Source organism: Acinonyx jubatus, chromosome C1 (genome assembly GCF_027475565.1).
Source record: "Acinonyx jubatus isolate Ajub_Pintada_27869175 chromosome C1, VMU_Ajub_asm_v1.0, whole genome shotgun sequence".
NCBI lineage: Eukaryota > Metazoa > Chordata > Mammalia > Carnivora > Felidae > Acinonyx > Acinonyx jubatus.
The window spans coordinates 129,404,968-129,432,209 of record NC_069381.1 but is presented as its reverse complement, the minus strand read 5'-3'; the positions used below and the strand labels follow the sequence as shown (position 1 = coordinate 129,432,209).

Here is a 27,242-nt window from a genome sequence, read left to right as displayed (position 1 = left end):
TGTGTGTGTGTGTGTGTGTGTGTGTGAATGTGTGTGTGTATGTGTGTGTATGCACACTCTCTCAAAAATAAATAAACATTAAAAAAATTGGATGCTCACTATATGCCAGATACTATAGGTAATCAGATATATTATATGGGATATATGGATCCCTACACTCACAGAGCTTAAATTCGAATATGGGGGACCATAAAAACAAAAACCAAACTGTGTGTATGCACATCTGATAGGAGAGGGTGCACCATGCAGCAGGTGTCACTTTAATTATAATGGAGAGGAAAGGCTTTCCAAGGTGCTGTTTGTTAAGATTAATTGCTAAACTATATGAAGGGGTAGAAAAAAATGGGATGATGTTGCAACACGAAGCAAAGAATGGGACAGAGACCTGAAGGTAGGAAAGCCAAAGAGCATAGTAAACAAATTGGAAAATAGCATGAGACAAGGATTAGAGAGATGGGTAGGGGTCAGCCTAGGCAGGATCTCGGAGACCAAGACAAATACCATTGCTTCATGTTAAGTAGATAACCAGCTCTAATCAGACATCAGAGACATATCAAGAAAGAAGTTGGTGTGAGGCTTTTGACTCCATGTGATTGGGCATGTGGGAGTTTTCTTCTCAGTAAGTCTGCTTTGAAAACTTCTGCCCCACTCAACAGGAGTAGACTCTTGAAAGCTGTTTATTCACTCATTCAACTAATTTTTTGTGTGTACCTACTGTGTGTCAGAGATAATTTTAGGCATTTGGAATACAGGAGTGAACATACAGATCCCTATTCTTCTAGTGGTTATGAGGCAAAACCATATTTTAAAAAGTAAATTATAAAGTTGTGAGGTGTTTCGTCACACTTGTCTTATTTTATTAGGCACAATATTAACAACAAAGGACATAATCTATCTTCTGATTCAGTCAATTGTGTGGTAGTTGAACTTCACACTCCATGAGAGTAGGAACATGATCCGTTTTGTTCTTTGCTACATACCTAGTACCTGACAGTGTATAGTACAAGGGAGGTGTCTTATGAATATATATTGGGTTAATGAATGATGTGTCAGGGAGGATACTTTCCAGCTCTCCCTCCAGTAAGAAGGCATGTAAGATTACATGTTTTTTATTTAGATACATATTATTTGATACCTAGAAGCTTATTTATGTTGCCTTTAGCTTCCCCCAAATCATGACAGTTTCTGAGAAATTAAAGAATTACATACTGGCCCTGAACTAGTTATAATTATTCATTCAATCTGTAAATTATTTTGTATTATACAACAAAAGTTATCTAATTAAATAAAATGGATAGAACTTAGGACTATTTTGGAATTCCTTGATGCATTTATTTTACTCACACTCAGATAAGGGTGTGTGTGTGTGTGTGTGTGTGTGTGTGTGCGCGCGCGCGTGCACGCGCTCGCATGTGTTTGTAACTTTAGTTTGGAATATAAGACTGGAAGTAAGCAATCTATCTCAAAAAATAGTTTTAACAATTAAAAAATAAATTTCACATAGTAAATATTTTCAGTTTTTGGACCCTTTTTATCACCTCTTAAATCAAGAATATGGTAGTGCACGCTTGCTGGTTAGTACTAATTTACAAATGTTGACTTTCCTTTAACGCAGAATGTATGTAATCTTTTTCCCTATTTCTGAGAACACAGTGATTTTAATTTATTACTTTCTTCAAGTCTTCTCGAATATCCCACTGGTATTGTCGGTTCTCATAAGATTTTGCTTTGACCATTTCCATTTTCTTTTTCTTTTCTTTCTTTCTTTTTTTTTTTTAAGACCATTGTGGATATAGAGGAACTAGTGGGAGGGTCTTGGAAATTTTCAGAGTTCAACAAAAGTGAGATTCAAAAATCCCTAAAATGTAATAATAGTCTTGATATCATGGGAGAAGTTAAGAAAATGACTATATGAATAGGGCCTTTATCATATATTCCTAAAACTTAGTGAGCCCATGTCTTTATCTTTTAAAAGCCTTCCAAATTGTGATTCCATAATACTTGATTAGAACAAAGTGACATTTTATTTTAAATTTTCTGTACTTACACAGACTTGGTTGCAAATATCCATCATTCCCAGTTCAGATAAAAATGACTTTCTTGAGAATTGATTTTTTTTCTGTTTTATTATCAGTACTTTATTAAAGACAAAAAGGAGATGTGATATTTTAAAGATAGAAATGAACTTGTTCTTTCATATAAACTTCACTCTCATGTCTATAACAAGAAAAGTTAGTTGATTCCTTTATTAACTTTTTAATTTAAAAGACTATCTCTTTTATTAAAGGGCTTAAGGAAAAATCAAAATCATCGATTTGTGGATTTTTTGGAATATAAATCCCACTCATCTGAAAGCTTTGTTATATAATTTTTATCTAGATGTAATTCCATCCAATAGCACAATATGTGACCAGAGCTGATAAAGATGGGTTTGTCTTGGACAAGCCTAGACTAACAATGCAATATATGATACTTTTGAAAACTGTCTTACTGCTGCTGAATCTGAAGCAATAATATTGGTAATTAGACTGTATTACACACCCTTTGTTGTCTTTCCCACAGTTAACAAATTGGATATTAACAAATTTAATATCCAAAAGTGAAGGACAATTTGGGGGACAGCTTTTTAAAATCTACTTCTTTATTGTATCACATTGGTGAAAGAGAAAGAAAGAAGTCTTTTCAACCCTTCTTAGACAACTGTTCTGAAATATAATGGTGGCAGAAGGAAACTGGGTCATTTTATGGTTCATGTCGCCCATAGTTATACATGAAGAAGCAAAATCATAACTTCCAACATGACTCCAAATAGCAAATTAATCATCGAGTAGAAACTAGTAAAACATGGGCCACTTGTTTTAATTGCTAAGTCATTTCTTAAAGACTGATTGGGCATAGTACATCTTTATATTATACTCAAGAAGCAATATTTATATTTGATTTGATTACATTCAGGCTAGATCTACAAACAACTAAAAAAATATTCTTGAATTATCTTCACCATGAGTTTATTTGTTTATTTTTCACTCTGATTGTTAAATCTTGGACTGTCTACAGAGGAATCCAATTAACACAAATTCAACAATACCTTTCATTCAGTTGCATTGCCATTGAAGTGTATCTCAGTTATTTATTGAATGTTCTGATTGAGAAAGCTATCTAACTTTCAGCTGCCAAAGGCATTTTAGTTTCATTGTACAGTTTTTATAATATAATACATCATATATACAGACTAGTCACAAAAATTAAATATCTATAACAGTGAAGACTAACTGTACAATTTATATGTTATAGATCTTACTTTTCTATATTGAAGGAAGTTTACTTAAGACAGAAAGCATTCTGTCGATGATATTTTTGCAAGAGGATACTGTCTGGACTCCAGTAACATTATGAAATAAAAAAACAAAAACCTGAATAAGTAGAAAAAACATTATTTTTTACCACATCTTATTTTAGTCGATTGTTATTCACTAATAGATACTGATGATACAAATAAAGACAAGCAGTCCCAAAGAAAATTAATGATTCGAGTGAAAAAGTGTAAGCACAACTAGAACCTTAATTACGGAATTTGTCATTCATTCTTCTCTACTATAACCATCAATCTTTAGTCAGTTTAAACTTTAGCATGCACACAGGTGTCTCACAATACCATAGGCCAACTCCTAATGGGTGAAAATGTCTTATGATTAAGCCCATGAACCTTTTATATTTGAGAAACATACCTTCATGAGGATATCCAAAATATAACTAATTACACTGAATTATTTTAAATTAAAAAAATTAATGTTTATTTATTTTTGAGAGAGAGAGAGGCAGGGGCAGAGAGAGAGGGAGACATAGAATTCAAAGCAGGCTCCAGGCTCTGAGCCTGGGACCAACCTGGGGCTTGAACTAACAAATCATGACCTGAGCCAAAGTCAGATGATTGACCGACTGAGCAACCCAGGAGCCCCACACCCTGAGTTATTTTAAATAAAGGTTAGATAAGTGGTTTAAATGATTAGTTAATTCTGTATATACTAAAAAGATAAAAACTAAAATATGGAAAAGGTTTTTTTAGAAAATAGCCATAATTAGGAAACCAGTAAGTGTGGAAATGAAGGATAATTAGGGTAACTTTTCATATAGGAAGGAAAATTTTTACTATAGCCAATTAAATTCTAGGTAAGCTATCCACATTGAATTCAGATAAAGATCAGTTATTCATTTTTTTTCTAATTTCTACAGTACCATAATGTAGACTGGGTAATTTCTTTGATATATGAAGAAAAATATCCATCATAATTATATATTAAGAAGCAGAAATATGATTTTAAATAATTTCACATTTATTTTTGTTTATTAATCCTTATGTATTGATTTTGTAGGTCTGGCTGTGGATCATTTTAGTGAACGAATATACTGGGCTGACCTTGAGCTTTCTGTTATTGGCAGTGTTCTGTATGATGGCTCTGATTCAGTAGTCTCTGTCAGCAGCAAACAAGGTTTGTGAAGTGCTTTTGTTTTGTCTTTAATTATTATTGAGTATATTAAGTACTGCTATGTAAATATAAATATGAAAGGTTTACGTTCTGAGTTTCCTCAATTTCTTTTTCCTTACAAGTTGTTGCTCTTACTATGGATTAAAACTTTTATTCCCAGTAGAAGAACAAAGAGGCCAGGCCAGAAAAACTTAGCTTAGGACAAACACGGTCCATTGCTTCTCAGATTCAGAAAATACTCATTCTGTTCCTTCTGTAGATATTACATTCTGGGCAGAACACTTGAGTTAATCAACATTAGTGCCTCTGAACACAAGTTTTTATTTCAAATTGCAGTGACAGCAAGCAGAAATGAATTATTGTAGGGCACCTGGGTGGCTTAATCGTTAAGCCTCTGACTTTGACTCAGGTAATGATCTCACAGTTTGTATGTTCGAATCCCACATCAGGTGAGCTTGTGCCCCACTTTGGGTGAACTTGAGCCCAGGGGGAGCTCCACTTCTCTCTCTCTCTCTCTCTCTCTCTCTCTCTCTCTCTCTCTCTCTCTCTCTCCTTCTCTCTCTCTCTCCGCCCCCCCTTGTGGGAGTCTTTCTCTGTCTGCCCCTCGCTCACTTGCACCCTCTCTCTCAAAAAAGAATTAAAATAAAATGCCTTTAAAAAATGAATGTATATAATAAAGCATCACTGTAACAATTATTGCATTCAAGAGAAAGGCAGTGTGTAAAAATAACTTACCTCTACCTCCAGTGAGTGCAGAATCTACCTGTGCTCTTCTTTTGTGGTACCCTTTCTTATTCCGGCCTCTGTGACTACCTCCTATATTTTATTCTTTTTTTTTCCTCCCACTTTCTTTGCCCAGCAACCTCAGTTCTTTCTGGTGAATTTAATTTCTTTCCCTTCTGGTTTATTTTTCCCTTCTCCACCACAACTTCTTCTCTTATTTACCACAAATTGTTTATCATATGGACTTGAAGTTTTTATATGTATATATTACATATACTGGATATAGCTCTGCTTCTTGTTTTTTTTTAACAAAAGCAGAGAAGTTGAAAGAAAAATAATTAAATTGAACTTTCATTGTGCCTTTGCCTAATGTGTGTTTTTTCTATGATAGCCCCAGACAGACAAAAAAATTCCAAATTACACCTGATTACAATAAAGTTGACCTTTTCAGCTTAAGTACATTGAAGTAGCATATATAAGTTTTTAAAAAAGCATTTTATGTTTTACAGCCTCTAGATAATAATTAAAATATAAATGTCATTTTGCTTGTTATAAATTTCAGTATCAAAAGTTAGATTAATTATTCTTTTCATAAAACCTCTTAAAGTAACAGTTATTTCTTACAATGGGAAAAATGATGGCCTCTATTATTGTTAGCCACACTCGTCATGTGCACCATTGCTATTTGCCAGGTTCTTTTCTTGATCCCATTTCAAAGCAGCAATAGTAATGCCTTTTTCTCTTCTTTTCTTTTTGTCATTCAGGCAATCTAATTTGATCATTAAGTTGATCTAGAACACAAATTCAGAATTTTGTGAGCTTCCTAATTGTGTACAATGGATAAGGCTGGCCTGTAGCTTTTCTTTTGTCAGCAAACTGTACAGAGAGATGACTCTGCATATAGTAGGCCCCCAGCAAATGCTTTGTGGGGCTGCAGATGGTTAAAGTGATGATAGAAATGTTTTTTTATGTTGTGAGTGATGTGTTTAGTATCTCATATATTCCTACTGCAAAGAAATTAATTATGACAACTTTTCAGCTAATAGTAAAAACATTATAATTCTGAAATTTTTTTAAACCACAGTATAGGATTTTCTACATGATCTAAATAAAATTGATGTTTAGTCCAAGCATTTATTTACATTGCAACTTTTATAACTCTATCTTTTAAAAATTCTAGGCTTGTTACATCCACATAGGATTGATATCTTTGAAGATTATATATATGGAGCAGGACCTAAAAATGGTGTATTTCGAGTACAAAAATTTGGCCATGGTTCAGTAGAGTACCTAGCTTTAGATGTTGATAAAACGAAAGGTGTTTTGATATCTCATCGCTATAAACAGCTAGACTGTAAGTATATTTTATACTGTTTTTGATATTGGTGAATTTTTTTCCATATGACTCTCAGAAGACAGTATTTTAAAATATTTTAACTCTTTTAATGTCTTAATCCCAAGAGTTAAGTAACTTTAATTTTGAAATCACTAAATGTTTTAAATCACCACGGTGAAGATATAAATGGTACAAAAGTTTATTTTGTGTTGGACTGTGTTTCCTTGAAATTAGAATTGACTTGGTTATTTAAAACAAAAGTTTCCTTCTATTTGTCTAAAAGTCATAATAAAACCTGTGAGTCTATATATAAACCATGCAAGTAGTGAAATACATCATTAGCCATTTTGACTCTTGTTACTGATAACCAATAACAATCATAACATCAACATTCCATCTTTAAAATCATCCTAGGGGTACTGCTTTCAAGGGTTATATTTTCTCTGATTGTGACTTTCTTATTGTTACTTTCCCTCCTAGAAAGGAATAGGTAAATGGTTGATGTAATTATCTTGAAAGATATGTTCCAAACACAACTACCAAATATATTGAAGAACAAAGTAGAAAAAAAAAAGTGGCTGAAATAATGTCTTTATGTATGAGTTTACACTTCAAGAAACTGTGTAAGATTTGTTGATAATGTTTATGGCAAATAAAAAGATATTTACCTCATTTGGTACAATTATCTGGAAAGGCAACAATTGGTAATTATCTAAATCAGTTCTAGAAACAGATTAAAATAGTACATAGCCCCCTAAGAACTTTCTGAAATGCTGTCCAATGTTTTATTGCTTTTTACCTGTGATCTGACATATTTAGTTCCAAGGTTAATATGAGTACACTCTCTATCATCCTCTAGTTCTGTTTGATTCTTATTCATAGTCAAATATTACCACCTTCGTAAAAACTACATAAACAAAACTCTGCCCTAAGTATAATAGGTGTTTGAGTAGTGGTTCTAACAGAGTGAAAGCCATTTTTATAGTCATTCTAACGACAGATCCTCTAAGGAGAGCTGTGGAGTAAGTTATGACTGCAGAAGATGCTAATTGGTGAGAAATTTAGACAAAAATAAATGTGGCAGACATTTACATGCACATAAACTCCAACCTGATGTAAAGGAAACCATGTTAAATGTGGTGTTTAGGAAAAAAAAAGTCATATCCTCTGTTTGTGTTTTGAACAAGTACATATGGATTATAAGTCTTTGTAAGTACGAGGGGGAAGTTGTTTCTGTCTGTTCAGCAGTTCTGAAGCTATCTAAAATGAGGATTAGGTCCCTCAAGACTTCAGTTGGCTGGATTTGTTTTACGTAGACCCAAACTGTACTTCGGTATCTCAGAGCAACTCTTTTACCAAAAATACGTCAGATGGAAGAGTGACAAAGCATATATTTGAATACTTTCTTCTCTCCTCAGAGAGAAGAAATGTAAATCAGGGTAAATTTCCTGTTAATGATGGATGTTGGTTAACACTTTCTCTTTACGTATAAAGGAGAATGTTAACATTGAAAGGACATACACCCAAAAGCAATTTGATAGGATGCCTTTTCAACATTGCTACTGCATCCTTTCACCTTGTTAAATTTTACATTTTTGAAGCCTGTTGTACTTATAGTTATGAATTTCTTTGTTTTCTTTTGTTTTAATCAGTACCCAATCCATGCTTGGACTTAGTGTGTGACTTCCTGTGTTTGCTGAATCCTTTTGGAGCCACCTGTGTGTGCCCAGAAGGAAAATACTTGATCAATGGTACTTGCAATGATGACAGCCTGTTAGGTAGGTAAACTTTATTATTCTGTAAATAATGAATTAATTTGTATGATAAATTTTCACAGCTATTGAAACTGAACAGAATTAGCTAGTCAATCATCAGTATAGCTGCCTTCATATCGTTGGTTCTCGAATGCCTATGTAAACTACTCTCTCTGATGATGACTTTCTATCAATTTATTCCTCATTTATTCACAGAGCTGCACGGAGCACTTGCTATACATTTAAGACTAGATTAAGAACTTTGAAGTCAAATGCCAAATCAAGATACTTTTATATAGCTCTTTCACCAGCGAGGATTATGATATTTCCCTGGATGCCATTTTGTTGTAAGGTTAAACCCAGCCATTTTAAGGTTTATTCATTCATCAGATTCATGGTGAACAACTTCCATGCACCAAACGCTAATTTACAAACTGAGGATAAGAAATGAAGTTGTAGTCTCTTCCGTGTAAAATTTGATTCACAATACATACTACTAATAATACTAATAAATACTTTGAGGGCTTATGAGCAAAACATAACACTAATTTAGAAACTAAGGACTAATTTTGAAACAAAACTGACAAGATTTATTCAGTCTTAGAACTCATATTTTAGAAGCTACATTAACATTAAAGCAAACATTTTAAAAAGTGAAACATTATTTCAGATGCTTATAAGTAATAAATAGCAAAAAATAAAAAATAAAATAACAAAAATAAAAAACCAAAATAGTATTGAAGAGATGTCTCTCAATTATCCAGGTAAACTGACGTTAAGTTCCCTCATAATCAAGACATTAACCATAATGGAAAAACAAATTGCTATTAAGTGAAAAGAAAATTAACACTCAGTAAATTTTATGACACAGACAAAAATATAGGGCTCCAAAATCCCTTGAGGATCACAACATTTTTCCACTGAGATAACTTAGGATCTCTTCATAGCAGGGTTTTCTAGCTGCTATATTTTTCTCTGTTGGAACTCCTCACATAAACACTGTGCCTTTGCCCTTAGTAAACATGTCTACACCCATATCATGTTCTCATTGTTGTCTCCTGGGAGTTACATACAATCGGAAGACTTTTACCTTTACGATACTGTAAGTGTCTAAAACTATCACAGCTCTTTCATTTAATATCTATTCTTTAAGCATTGGATATGCAAAGCTGAAGAGGATGTAGAGGTGAAATGATGAATAGATAGATTTTGTGTCAATTGAGATACATGGTACGGAAGAGACAGAGTTAAAACTACTGTGAGAATTCAGATGATCATCCAGTTAGAGAATCGATTACAGTTTTCTGTAGAATATGACCTTAGAACAAGGTCTGTAAAGACAGATGGGATTCAGATTAAGTGGGAATGAGGGATCAGAACATTAAGACAGAGGAACTGAAAAGTCATGAAAATAAGGCATGTAAAGAAAATAGTGAGTCATTTATTTTAGTTAGGGTGTAGCATGTGTGAAGTACTGTTGTGGGTGGCAAGGTTAGAACTTTCTTAACAGAGAGCTAATTGTAAATCATGATTGGTATTTTGGATGAGTACTTTAGTGCCAGTTCTTGAAAAGGAAGCTGTCACTGGCACTAGAATGCACCCTTTCTTTTTATTGATTATCTTTCCAACCAGAGTAGCTGTGATCTCAACTGTGATGGTCAAGTAAGAGAATTACATGAACATTTTCAAATGTTATTAGGCACATTTTTCACTAGCTGCTCTGACATGGTCACGTAGGTAAACTATGTGTCGCCACATATTTCTCTTTAACCTCTCAGAAATAGATTTTTTTAAATATCAGTCTATCCTTGTGAGGAGATGTGCCACATTTTTACTAGTTCCACATACACTCTTAACCAATGATCTCACAGGTGCCCCCTATGTACTGTGTCTACCTGTATTAGAGACCCCTCAGAGAGAGATTAAGATTCTGCACAGAAGTATTCTACTAATGCCACCAATGTGACTTTTACATCGACTCAGATGTTATCAGTGTTGTTTTTATGGTCAAGTTGCCTATACTTTTTGCTGTTTTCCCTTTATAACTCGACATTAATATCTCTTCTACATAACACTCCTTTTTTCTTCTTTGCTTAGTGTAAATAATTTATCTAATAATCCACGTTTATTTATCCAGTAATCCAACAAATATACAGGAAGAGGCTGGCCTGGGGTAGATCTGAGGTCGAGCTTTGTTTTAGGCCAAGATCTATCACTTAACTAATTTATGTGACCCTGCCTTCCCTTAGTCTCCATTTCTCCTGTATAAAATTAGATTAACAATAAATATTACTACTAGTTGTAGTAATAATAAATATTTTTAAGGTTTATGAGCAAAGCACATGTAAGTATATGTATATTATTGTATTTAATTCCCCTGAGATCCCCAATGATAGTATTATCATTACCCCTATTTTTATAGATTAGGAAAATAAAGCATGAAGAGGCTCAGTTGATTGTCATCCCAAGGTGAACCTAGGCATTCTACACTCTTAACTGTCACACAGCACACCAAAGTGCCTCTATGTCACCTGTATTGTCCACGTCCAGAGTCACTGAAAATACTGGAAAGGACATATATAAACTGCCTAGCACAATGCTTTGCAAAAAGTAGGCACACAGCACTCTAAGATAAATCTATCATGAAGTAGGTAGGAAAATGAAGCAGGTTTCTCGCTATATTACATCACCAAATTTTATAGTTTTATGTTTAGAATGAGAAAGCATGTTTGTCTAACTATGCACTTATTCAAGATCTAAAACTTTTTAAGAAATTTCAGTTTTACTCTTTCAGATCTGATTGAAAGACATGATTCCAGGTACCTCCTAAAAGCTCATTTTGTAATTTAAAAGAAAATCTTACATTTTAAATAATCAGAGTGTTAAAAATATTCATATTGGCCTCTATGCATATGAGTCTTGGTTGCATACAGCTAGGACCACCTCAGTTAAGAATATAAATAAGGAGATTTCAGAATTATTGATTGGTGTAGATAAATGTCAATTAATTTTTTCCTGACATTAACATTTGATACAGCCAAGTTTTCTGCTCCTTATAATTACTTGTCTTTCTCTAGCTGCTATTGTTAAATGATGAGACACTGAATATTTTTAATCTTCATGTAAGAAATTTGAAATTCAAATGCTACTCATTCTTGGAAAAGTATTCACCTGCTCTTTCCTATAGTTGATTATAATTGCTGGAGCTTGGCTTCTAGGGGTGATTTAGTTATTGGCAAAAGCAGCCTTCTTTTTCATTATAAAACTATTACAGTTAAGTTTTGAAACTCCACTTCTATTTCATCAAACAGTGTTATATTTTAAAATTTCTGTTGCCTACGAGGCCCGTTGTAGAAATGCACTTGTCCTAACATGTAGAGATTTCAGCTTTTTTTTTTAATTTTTTAATGTTTATTTATTTTTGAGAGAGAGAGACAGAGTGTAAGCAGGGAAGGGGAAGAGAGAGAGAGGGAGACACAGAATCCGAAGTAGTCTGCAGCCTCTGAGCTGTCAACACAGAGCCCAAAGTGGGGCTTGAACTCATGAACTGTGAGATCATGACCTGAGCTGAAATCGGATGCTTAACAGACTGAGCCACCCAGGCACCCCTAGATTTTGAATATCTATGTAGTTCACTTAGAACATTTACAGGTGAAAATGAACTCCCCACATAATAATCTTAACTGTGATCATAATGCCTTAAATATTTATCTTCACTGTTTACATTCACAGCTCCAATTAGGATCTTTTATGCTGAATGAATTAGAAATGTTTGGGTGAATTTTAAACTAAGAAAGCCTATAATTCCATTCTAGATCTTTCTTGAGAACTCAACCTCTATATTCAACTCTTTGCTTTACAATGAGGCAAGTCTCAGAATTGTCTGGTACAACTGATAAATAGTCTCTATTGATGACAATGGATATGATATTTGAATCTTCTTTTTTTTTAATTTGAAGTCACTGAGGTTCTTTACGGTGCCTGTATGATTATTGCAGTGATACATTAAAGCTTCTACTATGTATGGGCCAATGTATCTTGAATAAGGAATACAGGCTATTTTGATTTGACCTTACTTCACTATAAAAGAGGCATGACTCTAGTAGAAGACATATTCTAGAGCCGAATGCTTCTTACAGTATTCTCAATCATTTGTGTTCCATTGGGCATTATGGCCTGCCCTAAGTAAAGCAGTATTTCTAATGGAGCAAGGCCATGTTAGCACACATAGAAAAATAACCTGAAAAATTTTTCCAAACCAATTCTTATCATAAATCAGACTCATCATATTTTTAAAAATAATTTTGCAACCCAAGGGAATGACTATCCTTTCTTATCCTCAACCAAAATGTATTAAGTAGACAGATGGTGCCTAATCATTTTCCATATGGAAATTTTACATATGGAAATGTTTCTGACACTGTTTTATCAACCTCTTTTACCAAATCTAAGTGACTTTTAGTTTTAAGTTGTTTATACATAGTTAATAAGGATGTATATCAAAGAATATACTTTCATTTAAATGTTTTTCTAGACCACAAATTATATGTGTGTGTGTATATATATATATATATATATATATATATACACACATATATATATACATATGTGTATATATATATATACATATATATATACACATATGTATATATACTCTAAATTTATCCTACATATTTTAGTTTGTTTAAATGTCAAATAGTCCTAAAAATAGGCCATGTTTGCTTATATCACAAAGAAAACGCATTGCTTATAAAATATTATATTTTTAGGAAGTTTCAGTTTGTTTTGTTAAAGTTTTAATAGATATAAGAAACGATTGATAATTCTTTATGCCTGAAGGATAACAGTTAATTCAATATTTGTATTCAACCTTCAACAGTGGTTAACATCTATGTCTCTGTTTTCAGGTAGTGTTTATACTATTTTGTTTCTTCTACTTTTATAGTAGAGGTATTTATTTGGAGAATTTTATTTAAAAAAGTAGATCCTAATATTTAATTTTTATTTATTTAAATTGTCCTTACTCTGCCATCCATTGAATAGCATGCTAATTTGTACATTTCTTCTTATAACCAGATGATTCATGCAAACTGACTTGTGAAAATGGAGGAAGATGCCTTTTAAATGAGAAGGGTGATTTGAGGTGTCACTGTTGGCCTAGTTATTCAGGAGACAGATGTGAAGTCAATCACTGTAGCAACTACTGTCAAAATGGAGGAACTTGTATGCCATCAACACTGGGTAAATATGTGAATGTCACTGTATATTAAAATAATTAGCATTTTTCCTTATATGTGAAAAACATAAAGAAAATACTTAATGTTACAGATATAATTCCTGATGTCTTAATAAAGAATACATAAACACAAGTTAAATATAATTGTTAATTCACCATAATCAGTAGCATTTGTTCTAAATTCAGTAGTGAAGTTCTAGTCACAAAATTAGCAATGGTACTGATCATTATCACGTGTTGAGTGCCTGCCATGTATCAGGGCTCAGTGTTCATAGATATTCTGATGCTGGCTTAGAATGATTAAGTAACACCAGTTTTATAAGCCTTATATGTTTGTCTCCAAAATCTGTTCTTCTTTATTTTAATTTTATTTAATTTTGATATTTCAAGGTAGAGATTTTTTTTTAATTTATTTAAATTCCAGTTAGTTAGCATTCAGGTGTACAATATAGTGATTCAACACTTCCATATAACACATGGTGCTCATCTCAACAAGTGCCCTCCTTAATCCCCATTGCCTATTCCACCTCCCATTCACCTCCCCTCTGGTAACCATCAGTTTGTCCTTTATAGATAATAGCTTTTTCTTGATTTACCTCTCCCTCTTCCCCCCCCCTTTGCTCCTTTGTTTTGTTTCTTAAATTCTACATATGAGTGAACTCATACGGTATTTATCTTTCTTGGACTGACTTCTTTCACTTAGCATAGTACTGTCTACCTCCATCCATGTTGTTGCAAATGGCAAAATTTCATTATTTTTGTGGCTGAGTAATATTTCATTGTGTGTGTATATTATATCTTTATCCATTCATCAGTCGATGGGCATTTGGGCTGTTTTCATAATTTGCCTAGTGTAGATAATACTGCCTATTATAGATAATACTGTAGATAATATTGTAGATAATACATTGGGGTGCATGTATCCCTTTGAATTAGTAATTTTCTATTCTTTGAGGAAATATCCAGTAGTGCAATTGCTGTATTGTAGGGTAGTTCTATATTCAACTTTTTGAGAAACTGTTTTCCAGAGTGGCTGCACCAGTTTACATTCTCACCAACAGTGCAAGAGTGTTACCCTTTCTCCATATCCTCACCAACACCTTTGTATTTTGTGTTATTGATTTTAGCCATTCTGACAGGTGTAAGGTAATATCTCATTGTTATTTTGATTTGTATTTTCTTGATGATCAGTGATGTTGAGCATGTTTTCATGTGTCTGTTGTCCATCTTGATGTCTTATTTGGAAGAATGTGTTCTGCCCATTTTTTAGTTGGATTATTCATTTTTTGGATATGGAAGTTTTTTTTTTCTTAATGTTTATTTATTGTGAGAGAGAGTGAGAGCAAGCAGTAGAGGGACAGAGAGAGGGAGAGAAAGAATCCCCAGCAGGCTTCACATTTTCAATGCAGAGCCCGACATAGGGCTTGAACTCACAAACTGAGATCATGACCTGAGTCAAAATCTAGAGTCAGATACTTAACTGACTGAGCCACCCAGGCACCCCTGGATGTTGAGTTTCAATAAGTTCTTTATAGGTTTTGGATACTAACCTTTCTCAGATATGTCATTTGCAAATATCTTCTTCTATTCTGTAGGTTTCCTTTTAGTTTTGTTGATTGTTTCCTTCATATGCAGAAGCTTTTCTATTTTGATGAAATCTCAACAGTTTATCTTTGCTTTTGTTTCCCTGCCCTCAGGACACATATCTAGAAAGAAATTTCTGTGGCTGATGACAAATAGAGTACTGCTTGTGTTCTTCTCTGGGATTTTTATGGTTTCATGTCTCACTTTTAGATCTTTAATCCATTTTGAATTTACTTTTGTGTATGATATAAGAAAATGGTCCAGTTTCATTCTTTTACATGTTCTTTTTTAATTGAACAGTTTGCCTAATGCTAAACATAATTTGCTTTTGAAAATTAAATTAGGGGGACCTGGTTGGCTCAGTCAGTTAAGCGTCTGACTCCTGGTTTTGGCTCAGACCATAATCTCATGGTTCATGGGTTTGAACCCTGCATCGGGCCCTGTGCTGACAGTGTGGGGCCTGCTTGGGATTCTCTCTTTCCTCTCTCTCTCTCTCTGCCCCTAGTCCACTCACAAGCTCTCTCTCCCAAAATAAATAAATTTAAAAAATTAAATTAAGTTAAATTAGGTTAAATTAAAAAATTAAATATCAATATACTATATCATTACACCTGATAGCATCATAATTCCTATCTCAAATTATAACTACTTTGTTGGTATTGTAATACAGTGTATAATATGCTTTGAAAATATCAGGTTACTACATGTTAAGATATACTTGAAATTCTTATTAAACTATGCAATAGCTGTGTTTGCAAAAAGGATTTTCTACAGTGCATAAGTGAACATTAAAACATATTTTTCTACTTAGTTCTATTATATTTAAAACATGTTCCCATGGGAAAAAATTAACCCCAATGCATAATAAAAATATAATTTGTAAATTCCAAAAATCAGTCTAAAAGACAGTATGCAACTATTAGAGTGCAATTTATGCACATTTAATTCTACTACAATAAATGCAAATTTAGTCAAATGGAAAATTAATCCATATGATCTTCACATCCCCTACACAGTTAATTTCTGTCTTACTGGGAATTCTCACTGCTTCTATTGCGTATTTTATTTTTTGAAGCATTTAGCATAATGCTAACTGAAAAGAGCCACATGAAGAAGCATTTTCAGTGGAGTTCAGAGGAACCAAACTGTTTCTGATTTGCATTCTAATAGTAAAAGCATTACTATTTCTTTAAATTTGCCTTTATGTCTACAAATATTTTTAACTTATGACTAATTGATAATTAAGGTATTCTAACTACTTAATAGAATTCTGAAAAAAAATTCAGCAAGTTGATTGAAATAAAAAGGCACCAGATCTTACTACATGTTTTCACTCTGCCTAGGAGAAGCTACTCCTTATGGTAGAGTATATTCCATTGTTGTGGGAGAAACTGTAGTACTGGGACCATCATTGAATATGCAAATGAAAATTGAATTAATGTGAAGTAAAAGGATATTAGGACACTGTAATTGTATTTTTGTAACACAGATACCATTTTCTTTAGGGAAGAAGCTTTTCTTTTACAAATGAGTTGTATAAAGATTTTATAATTTGTTAATTTTCTCATTAAGATAATAAAAATTACTGGGTTACAACCAGATGATTTTCTTATATTTATCTTTAGAAATATTTAAGCCAAGAAGAGTTTGGTACTGCAGACTATGAATATCTACTCAACCAGCAATGGATCCACAAGGACAAATCTCTATTGATTTTGCTGTCCTGTTAATGGATCCCGAACTACTTGGGGATACAGCACAACTTTTAGTGTTTGATTCAAATCATTTGTCCAGATCTTGCTGTATTCTTAGTACATGTATTTTATCTTTGCACCCAGATAGAGTATTAGATCTTGATTTACATAGATAACATGTTCAAAAAAATTATTTTTCAAATTAGTTATATAAATGAGTCCTTATATGAATTCAGCTTGAGATATGGCCATGAAGTTTATTGTCTTATAGCACCTAATTATTTATAATAATATCATATCCAAATAAGTCATCTACAAAGCATTTTTTACTTTTAAAAATATGGGTTTATAAAAACATTGTTTACTATTATAGACTGTAGAACCTCATTATCTCCACACAAATGTTAATTTGTTAAATAAATCCCAGTGGGCAATTCGTGGATTTATTCATTGTTGGTTTACTTACAGTTAAGCCTTTTGGCAAATTCCTATGTGGACACTATATGACTAGGGTTTGGGGCAGCTTTAATTAAAATTTATAAGTTTATGACAGTTGTATAGAACTATAATAATTGAACAAAGGAAATGTCACCAGTTAATTAAAAGCACACATCTGAGAGGCATAATTAAAATTTTGCATCTAGGAATGAGTTTTTCCTCATTCCTTAAGTTGTTTTTTTTTTGAAAGAGAGAAAGCTAAAAATAAAATATATGAACTATATTCATATAGAAAAGTACTATAAAATGAAATCATTTGACATTGATTATATCAGCAAGGGTGCATGTAGTTCATTTCTATGACCTCATAGGAGGAAATTAAGATAAAGTTTGCCTTGAGCAAAATAATGAAAATGAGAGTAAAGAATTGAATTTTTCAATCATTCTATTATAGAAAATAAAGAATAATTTAAGAATGTTTCTCATCATGGATATAATGAGGGTATTTATGTGATTAAATATATTTATATATTTACAATTAATCTTCACTTTTATAAATATTTATAATCTAAGGTATGTTGATGCTGTTTGGTATTTTCCTTACTCTTATAAGTCTATTATTTAAAATTTCAGTGTTCATATCAAAATGAATCGAGGTTTTCTACACAGCTGATTTAGAGTAATAGAGCAAGAGAGTTTGTAAATTTGGGGCAATATAGCCAAATATTCCCACTCATACAGTTTGGAGTTACGCAGAAGGGAAAGCAGTTTTTAATTTGGGAAGTTTGAAAATACATAAAAGCAGGACTGGCTAGGCAAAGGAGTGACAACACAATTTTCTATAGTAGATAATATTTGTAATGAATATCTTAAATGAATATGAAAAGAAGAAGCAAAAACTCTGCTTGAGCCTTCTCTGTAACCACATCTGTGGACTTGGGCAATGAACGATTTTGTCCCCACAACTGAAACAGGAGTAAAGAGGAGTAAGGAAAGGCGGTGGGGGATGGGGCGGGGGGAGATTCTTCTCACTATGTCTCCCTGCAACAGGCAGGGACTTTATAATTATAAGCAAGTAGATGGTGAGACTTTCCTTTCTCATTCATTCAGGTTCTTTCTGTTCAGGACACTGCCCCCAATATGAAGGTGGCATAGATGATGGCACTGCCATCAAATATTGGCTGCCCTAAAAGTGTTCTCTCCAAGTGTTCTCTCTCCCAGTTAAGCTAGGAACTTTTGGATACCCTGAAAACATCATGGGAGTAGTGACAAAACATGAACACTGATGTGTCTCAAGTCACATCTGTACCTAGGACATGGAGTACACAACCACCTAATTAACATCATGATAAAGGGTACGCATGCCCGCCTTTAACTGTCCATCTTTGTTTTTCTGTCACTTTTACTTATATGAGAGCAACTTTTCATTTAAATTAAGCTTGATGTCCTAGCTTCCTCAACATAAATATTGTTTATATTTAGGGAATGCTGAGAGCTGGATATTTGGTCCTACTTGCTTTTTTAAGAATCCAAGAGAATATTAAGTTGAAAATGTAAAATCGAAAACATAAAATAGTGCATATAATGTTAACAAATATGTGACATAGAAAGACATAGCTATGACAAATCAAGTAGGAAAAAAAAAACAGAAAGCATACTGAGCAAATGACAGAAGACAAGTCTCACACATACACGCAAACATAGAAAAAAGGAAGATAAGAGGAAAAAGAAGGAGGAGGAGTTTGAAGAGGACAAAGCACAGGATCCCAGTCGCACACACATGAAACCAGCATCTTCAAATCACTATAAGAAGAGAATGTTCAGGGTAAAAATCTTGACGCAGGTAATTTGAAAACACTCATCAAGAGTTTAAAATTTTTTCTGTGTTCTTTAATTAACTAATGTCAGTTTTATAAACATATCCCAAGGATTATATAATGATAAAAAACAAAATATTTAGAATGAAGATGTTCAATATACTGTTATTTATAATGTAAAATTAGAGGTAGAAACCTGAGTTCAAATAGTATGTAAAACATACCTAAAAGATGAATTTTATATGATAAATAAAACCAGAATTGTGGAATATATAATAATATAGGAAAATATTCATATTGTACTGTATTGTATTTTTATTGAAGTATGGTTGGCACACAGTGTTACATTAATTTCATGCATACAATTGAGTGATTTGGCAACTCTATATGTTATGCTAAGCTCGTCACAAGTGTAGCTACCATCTGTTACCATACAGTGCTATTAAGGTATCATTGACCATATTCCCAGTGCTGGTACCTTTCACCCTCATGACTTATTCATTCCATAACTGGTAGCCCGTACCTCCCACTCCCCTTCACCCATTTTGCCCATTCCCTAACCCCTCCCCTGTGGCAACCACCAGTTTGTTCTATGGGTCAACTCTTTATATATGTTTGTTTGGGTTTTTAGATTCCATATATAAGTGGGATCATATGGAATTTTTCTTTCTCTATCTGAATTATTTCACTTAGCATAGTACCCTTTGGGTCCATCCATGTCATCACAGTGGCAAGATCTCATTCTTTTTCATGGCTGAATAATCTTCCATTGTACATATATATCCTATTTTTATTTATCTATCCACAGACACTTAGATTACTTCCATATATTGGCTGGTATAAATAATGCTGCATCACTAATCATCAGGTAAATGCAAATCAAAACCACAATGAGATACCACCTCACACCAGTCAGAATAGCTAGTACCAAAAAAAAACAAGAAATAACAAATGTTAGCAAGGATATGGAGAAAAGGGAACCCTCATGCACTGTTGGTCGGAATGAAAATTAGTGTAACCACTATGGAAAATGGTATTTTGAGGTTCCTCAAAAATTAAAAATAGAAACATCATAAGATCCAGTAATTCACATTGCATTTTGAAGTTAAAAAGGACAAGAAGTGGCTACATGAGTCCAAAATGGAAAAAAATGCATACATAAAGTGTCTATATAAGGAAATAGATCCTTCTCTGTATGTATCTATTTTCTAAGTTCCCCAAGTAACATGCATTGCTGTTAGAAAGTAATAAAGTAATAATTATGATTATTGCCAATCACAGTAATTAATATATATTAATTAGACTGCTTATGAGTGGCGGGTGCTGTTCTCAGTCCTTGCACCTTCTCAAAAAACCTGTGAGAGACTGAAAGTAAGATTCTCTCTAATGCTGCTGCTGACTTTATGAAGCACAGTTACTGGTTCATTTGGACCACATGGTGGGAGCAGTACTAAGCTATTCAGTCTTATGACTTTCTAAGCTAATCTCGGATGGTTTGAGTTGGCTTCCTTCTATTCACAGAAAGGACAAAAATATTTCAGTTTCATTTTCACAAAGCTGGCTGAAAACGAACTTTCCAGAGGTATAAATAGATTGTGACCTATAATTTGAAACATGTCAGAATATATTAAGTAGTACTGGGAGGGCGCTAGGTAAAGTCCACAGTTTTTCCTTTTCTTTCTCAGGTTTGGTGAATAGTTCTCTGTAATCTTTATGATGCTTAAGACAACTCGACAGCTATAGTCAACTTACTAAAATTATGTATAAATGGGCACTCACTTTCAGTGCAGGAAAACATTAAATAAAGTGGAAAAGTAGAATGTCAAATCTCTTTATCAAAAAGAGTAGCAATTTTTTAAAGCATTCAAAACTTTTATTGAATCTAAGTCAGAAGTGAAGACAGATTTCACAAAGCAGAGTAGTCTTGGGGATAAGAGGTCAGGAGAAGAACTTTCTGATAGCAATCTAGTATCCAACTAAATAATGCTGTAGTGACTTATTTCTCAACTTACTATTTTTATCCTATATAAAAGAACAAGAATGTGGGTTTTGTTCAAATACTAAAGATGTTGTGAGTAAAGAGCATGTAACTTTTTTTTTAATGTTTATTTATTTATTTTGAGAGACAGGGAGAGAGAGAGAGAGAGAAAATGAGTAGGGGAGAGGCAAGGAGAGAGGGGGAGAGAGGATCCCAAGCAGGCTCCACACTCAGCACAGAGCCTGACTCAGGGCTCAGTCTCACAAGTGTGAGATCATGACCTAAGCTGAAATCAAGAGTCAGATGCTTAACTGATTGAGCCACCCAGGTACCCCAAGAGTATGTAACTTTTAGAGAGTATTTTCATAGAATATTAAATGTAAACATTTGTAAATACGTCCTGCAGTTTAAATGTCAATTAAATGCTATTAGACTCAATGTGTTTATCAGACTATTTGAACTAAACAGTGACTGTATACATAGAAGACCAGTAGGTAGAAAACATTACAACCAGGGATAAAAATTTACAAGCACCAGACTTACTCAACCGGTACCAAATCAAACAGTAGAAGAGGCAAGGTTCACACTGACAAATGAGTATGAATTCAAATAAATTGCTTAGAAAGAGAACTGACTAATGATGCTCACTAGCAGGTATCTACCTCTCAGAAATAATAAACGCTGTCACTGTCTCATAGGAAGCTCACATGTAATTACTTTTGCTAGCATTTCTTCATGGTAATCAGCCACACATTTTCAAGCATTATGTGTATATGAAAAAAAAAGGGTAATGATTTATTTGTCCAATATCGAGCAGAGAAGTAATTTTGCCTGCTTAAAGTCATACAATATTGATTAAATTGCACTGATGAGTAGCATCTTTATAATCAGCTTAAAAACTGTTTATTAAATAAATCTAGCTTTTAAAGACGGACACCAGTATTACATCAAGTTACTGAAAAATGCCAACAGATCACCTTTTTTTTTTAATGTTTATTCATTTTTGAGAAACAGAGAGAGACAGACTAAGCAGGGCAATGGGCAAAGAGAGAGGGAGACACAGAATCCAAAGTAGGCTCCAGGCTCTGAGCGGTCAGCCCAGAGCCCGATGCAGGACTCGAACTCATGAACCGCGAGATCATGACCTGAGCTGAAGTCAGGAGCTTAACCGACTGAGCAACCCAGGTGGCCCCAACAGATCACCTTTATGATATTCAGATACAAATACATGCTTTTGAGCATCTTTATTGATATTTATTCATATATTATTTGACTCAAAGCTACACAGCAAATTTTACTCAAATTATTAGCAATCAAATAGCGATTTCTATATGGAATATATATTCAGTAATTGTAATATTTTAGAAAATTTGCAGACATAATGTTAACTTTATTCTAATGACTACTACATTTTGAATGCTTCATAAATGCCAAGAACTCTGGCAAATTTCCTAGATGTATTACCTTATTTAATGCTTATCACTCTGTAATGTCTACATTGTGGCATTTTTCAGATGTGAGCTAGAGTGGTTAAGAAAACTAGAATCCAAGAAACTAGATTATTCCAGAGTCAGTGCTCAAAGACATTACCTATTATCAATGACAATAAGCAATATTGTCTGCCCATATCAGAGAAAGAGGCTGGCTATGACTATATAACTAAAAGTAACGTATAGTCAAATAGGCCCATTTATCTAGAGGTAAACTATACCCAAATCCTATAAAGTTAATGCTCATTTAACAAGGAATAATGATAAATCATTGTGATATCCATGTGGTTGCCTATATAATAGAAAAGATTCAGTTTTTGTTAAATACTTTAAAACATTATTTTGAACTGATATATAGGTTGGGTAATGGGCATGTTATTTTCAAAAGAATACATATGGAAAATAATGTGTATGGGGATTCCATATGTAGTTTTTTAATAAAGGAATATGTACTCAGTTGAATTTAAATAATAACCTTTGTTGATAATTTATTTAACAATAATAGTAATATTAATACCAATACCACCACTACTACTAAGAGTAGTAATAATATAATAATATGAATAATAATATATGAATAATTAATATATGTTAACAATAATATTAATACTAATGGTAGTAATAATGATACCACCGCTACTAATTGAATACTTGCTGTATGGCAGACATTGTGCCATGTGGTTTACCAGCACATAGTAGGCATTACTATCACCAGTTTACAGAATGAGATGCAAAATGAGATCTAGTGAGGAAAGCTAAGTTTTCCAAAACCACACAATTAATAAATATCTAATAGGATTTGATTTCCAGGTCTGCCTAATACCAAAAAACAAACTAACAAATAATTTAACTTTGTACCAAATTTATTTAGTTTCTGTTAATTATTCTTATGAACTATTTCTGAATCAATCATCTTTACTGAGACTAGTTTTGGTATGGAAGGGTCTTGCAAGGCCAGTGAAGTTTAAAGAACTCTGTTAAATTCTAAGACATTTCCATTTTTCTTGTGAGCAATCCAATCTTCAGTTGTGTCAATGAGTATTCCTTAATAATATTTATTATTGATTGTAGGTATTTAATGCCTTTAGTTATATTTTCACTGTATTTAACATTAGTTACTATTGGTTATCCAGTTAAATTTGAACAGTTTATTATTTATTTACCTTGTTGCATGAAGATTTGCTGGAACATTTTAGAGAACATATGCAACCAGTTCCCATTTATTTATGAATAGCAGATAAATTAATAATAAATTAATGGAGCAAATAAACTAAGCTCCATTTATTGTGTACAGCTAGTAAGGCACTTTGCTAACATATCATGTCATGTTGAACTTGAGTATAGAGCAGACCTAGCACTGAGAGAACCTAGTCTACAGAAATCTACAGAACCTATGCTACCAGAACAATGTTTGTGAGAAGAATTTTCTCCCCTGTGGGTCCTACTGAGCATCCAGAGACATGCTCGAGACATACGACAAAGACTGAGAATGAAGGTCTGTCGTTTAGAAAGGACAATGAGCCGAGTCAGAAAAATGAGCCTGAAGCATTCAGATAGAGAGACAAATATTGAAGCCATGAAATTGTATTGTATCACCAAAAAGAAGTTTGGAAGAACATATTTTAAGACCCAGAATGAGAAAACATAAAGGCAATTGAAAAGGACAGTTACAGAAAAAGGGAAATCAACAATAGCAGTATTTTAGAAACCAAGCAGAGATAGAAATTTTAAGAGTAGATGTGTAATAAAAAATAAAAAAAATAAATTTCAAAAATAAAATGTGTAAAATTATGGAGAACATTTGAGAAGGATGATTAAAAAGAAATCAGTGGATTCAGTGATTAAGAGATCAGAGATAAACTTTGCAAGAGGACATAAATATACAGTAAAGACAACACCACACATTAACATCTCAATTCCTAAACTTTTCTTTCTGCTAGGGAATCAGAATTCATTTATGTGAGCAATACATACATATTGAAAGGTCTGGCTTCTCTTCTGAAATAATGAAGCATGTTGAGAAAGTAAAGAGAGAAAGTTTGAAAATGTTGGAGTCTGAGAGTGAGGTTAATGGAGAATTTCTGCTTTATCCCATCGCTGCCATACAAATTCAAATTTAACTTTGTCTTAAATAGATAATGGAGATAAAATGTGTAATTTAAGACAGTTTTCCAAAAGATTTTCTTAGAATGTTACAGTGTTTTTTTTTAGGACACCGTTCCAAAGTCCTACTTCTATATGGTGAATCTCATTCAGTAGAAACAACAACAGTAATAAACAATTAGAACTAAAGTGTCACTGAGTACTTTCTATGTGCCTAGAACCTTTAGAAATGCTTTGCATGTATAATCTCATTTATTTTCTCTGATTCTACACAACAACCCTATGAGAAAGGTACTATAATTATCCCCATTTTTGCATAGGGGAAGTGAGAAGTGATGCCCATGGTCCCACAACCAGTAATTGGCACAGATAATGTATATCCAGGCAGTCTGACAACCCACACTTTTAAGCCCTGAATGCTATAGAAACCAGACAGATTAGAGCCAACAAACTGAACCTCCCCTTCCTTCCTCAGGTTAATTGATGCTTTGTCTGATTACACTACCCTTGTAGGCTGTCAACTCCCAAGCTCCCTGGATGCATCACTGCTGTAAATCTATACCTTAGTCATTGTAACGGCACTGTTGCCTTTTCAAATGCCAAAATCAAGTTGAGCTACCTAAAAAATCTCTATAAATGAATCCAATGCAACTTGTTTGGATGCACACAGAGAGATTCATGAGTATATTAGATGGAGCCCATTATAAAATTCTGTGACAGAAAGTTCGTTTCCCATCAGCAATCAAAAGATCTGCTGTTATCAACACAGTTTCAAGTTGTTGGTGTTCCCCTGAATATGAAGATTTCTCTTGTCAAAAAGAAATCTTCTTTTTAAAGGAAAAGAAGAGCCTTTTCAAAATAATTCAGCCAGAATCTAAATGATTTGAGGCATATGCCAGGGAAGAGGGTTTAGGGAACCTGGCCACTGCCCTAGTTGACATGAAAGCATGATGTCATTCTCTCAGTGACTGGGACAGAGAAGTTTTCAAGTGCCATAGTGGGTTGCATTTGTTTCCTTTAAACTCCTATTATTTTAATGTTCTTCACTCTTAATTAAAAAAAAAAAAAACTAAAAAATAATGTAGAAAAACATAAATCTACAGTGGTTAAGTCCTACCATCATAGGACCCTTTTTTCTGATTGTTCTATGCGTTTTGATTGCTCCTATATTTTCTGTGCTGTTTGTTTCACCTTTAGTTCATGTTAATTTGTGTTCCTGTTTATATGTTCTGTTTCTCTGTAAGGCATTCACTGGTTCTTACTGATGAAGAGAAATTACTTCTTTTGTTCAGGGCTTTGATTTTCCTTAGTAACTGTTCCAACAATTCTCTGTCCTCTTCATCTTCAAGCACTATTCATTCTCTTGTTGTGTCTATTTTTTATCCATTATTGTTCCCATGAAGAAATTTTGTCTATATGTAAGTATCAACTAGAAAATTCACTACCATTATAAGAAAAATATTTACCCAAAAGTTTTAAAGCCATTTTCTGGGAATGGTAAACATGATGTTACTCAGCTTTCAATGTACATACAATTTACCTTGTTTCTCAACCTATTAATAGGCGTTTATCTGCCACCAAACTAATCACATTTATAAATAACTTTTAAAGCAATGCTACTCACCATAAAAATGTATATAACCTTCTTCATTGAGAAGCAGTAGCTTCAAGCATGTTTAAGTATATGGAGCACTTTCAAAGCAAAATAAATAAATTGTGGAAGCTTGATTTATTTATTCTCTTGGAAAGGAGGGCGCATTTTATTTTAGAGACATTTTATTCACTTACGAATGCTTTTCAAAAAAAAACGTAGAATGTAGAATCTATGGCAATAGAGAAAACTTATATCATTTTCACAGTTCAAGTCTTAAGCCTTGTCTCATACATTTTTATGACCATTCTAATTATGCCTCATGTCTACAAAGGTGAGAGAGGAGATGGTTGGATAGTCTCTAATACTAGTCAACTGACATTTCTGAGTTCTAGTTAATTCAGATCTATACCTGAATTTCTTTTTTATTCCCTTTCATGTTATTTCTTTACATTTGCACAACCTCTCAACTTCATTCTTTGCCCATTACAAATGAGAGCCATTATTTCATTTTGTTTTCCTTAATCTCTCCTACAGAGCTATTTCTGTCCTCCATTTTCCACTTCATCCTTGATGAAAGCAGTTAGAGAGACTCATTCCTGATATAACAGTTAACTGTGTTATGTTCCAAACACCTTAAAGGATCGTTCACCTTTTCTTCTGAAGTTCGTTCTTACAGAGCAAATAAAAATATCCGTAGATGGTCCATTAGATTTGCTCCTGTGTGCTGTTAACATTAGGCTTTAAATCATCTTTCCAGACTGCAAGTAACAGTACTTTCCCATGAATAAAAGTATCAAAATGAAATAAAATAGGACTTAATAAGTGCTTGTATACTAAATACAGCATGTATATTGACATCAACTAAAATTACTAATTACATAAATATTATAGAAGGCATGCCCACTTTAAACTTTTAAAAATATTTATTTATAAATCTAAGCTCATGCCTTACCAGTGGTAGTACATGATGATTGAATACTGAGAAATAGGATTGTTTCCATTTTATAT

The 27,242-nt window shown here is 33.2% G+C and overlaps 1 protein-coding gene across 3 annotated transcripts in view; it reads left to right on the top strand.

Moving 5' to 3' along the window:
- The window catches only part of LRP1B (LDL receptor related protein 1B), a 1,862,224-nt gene that overhangs the window by 1,763,047 nt on the left and 71,935 nt on the right, over positions 1-27,242 (top strand). For all 3 annotated transcript variants that reach the window (XM_053214983.1, XM_053214982.1, XM_053214984.1), the window contains exons 80-83: positions 4,374-4,490; positions 6,391-6,564; positions 8,199-8,324; positions 13,377-13,541. In XM_053214983.1, the coding sequence (XP_053070958.1) occupies positions 4,374-4,490; positions 6,391-6,564; positions 8,199-8,324; positions 13,377-13,541 (582 nt within the window). The remainder of the gene's footprint in view (positions 1-4,373; positions 4,491-6,390; positions 6,565-8,198; positions 8,325-13,376; positions 13,542-27,242) is intronic.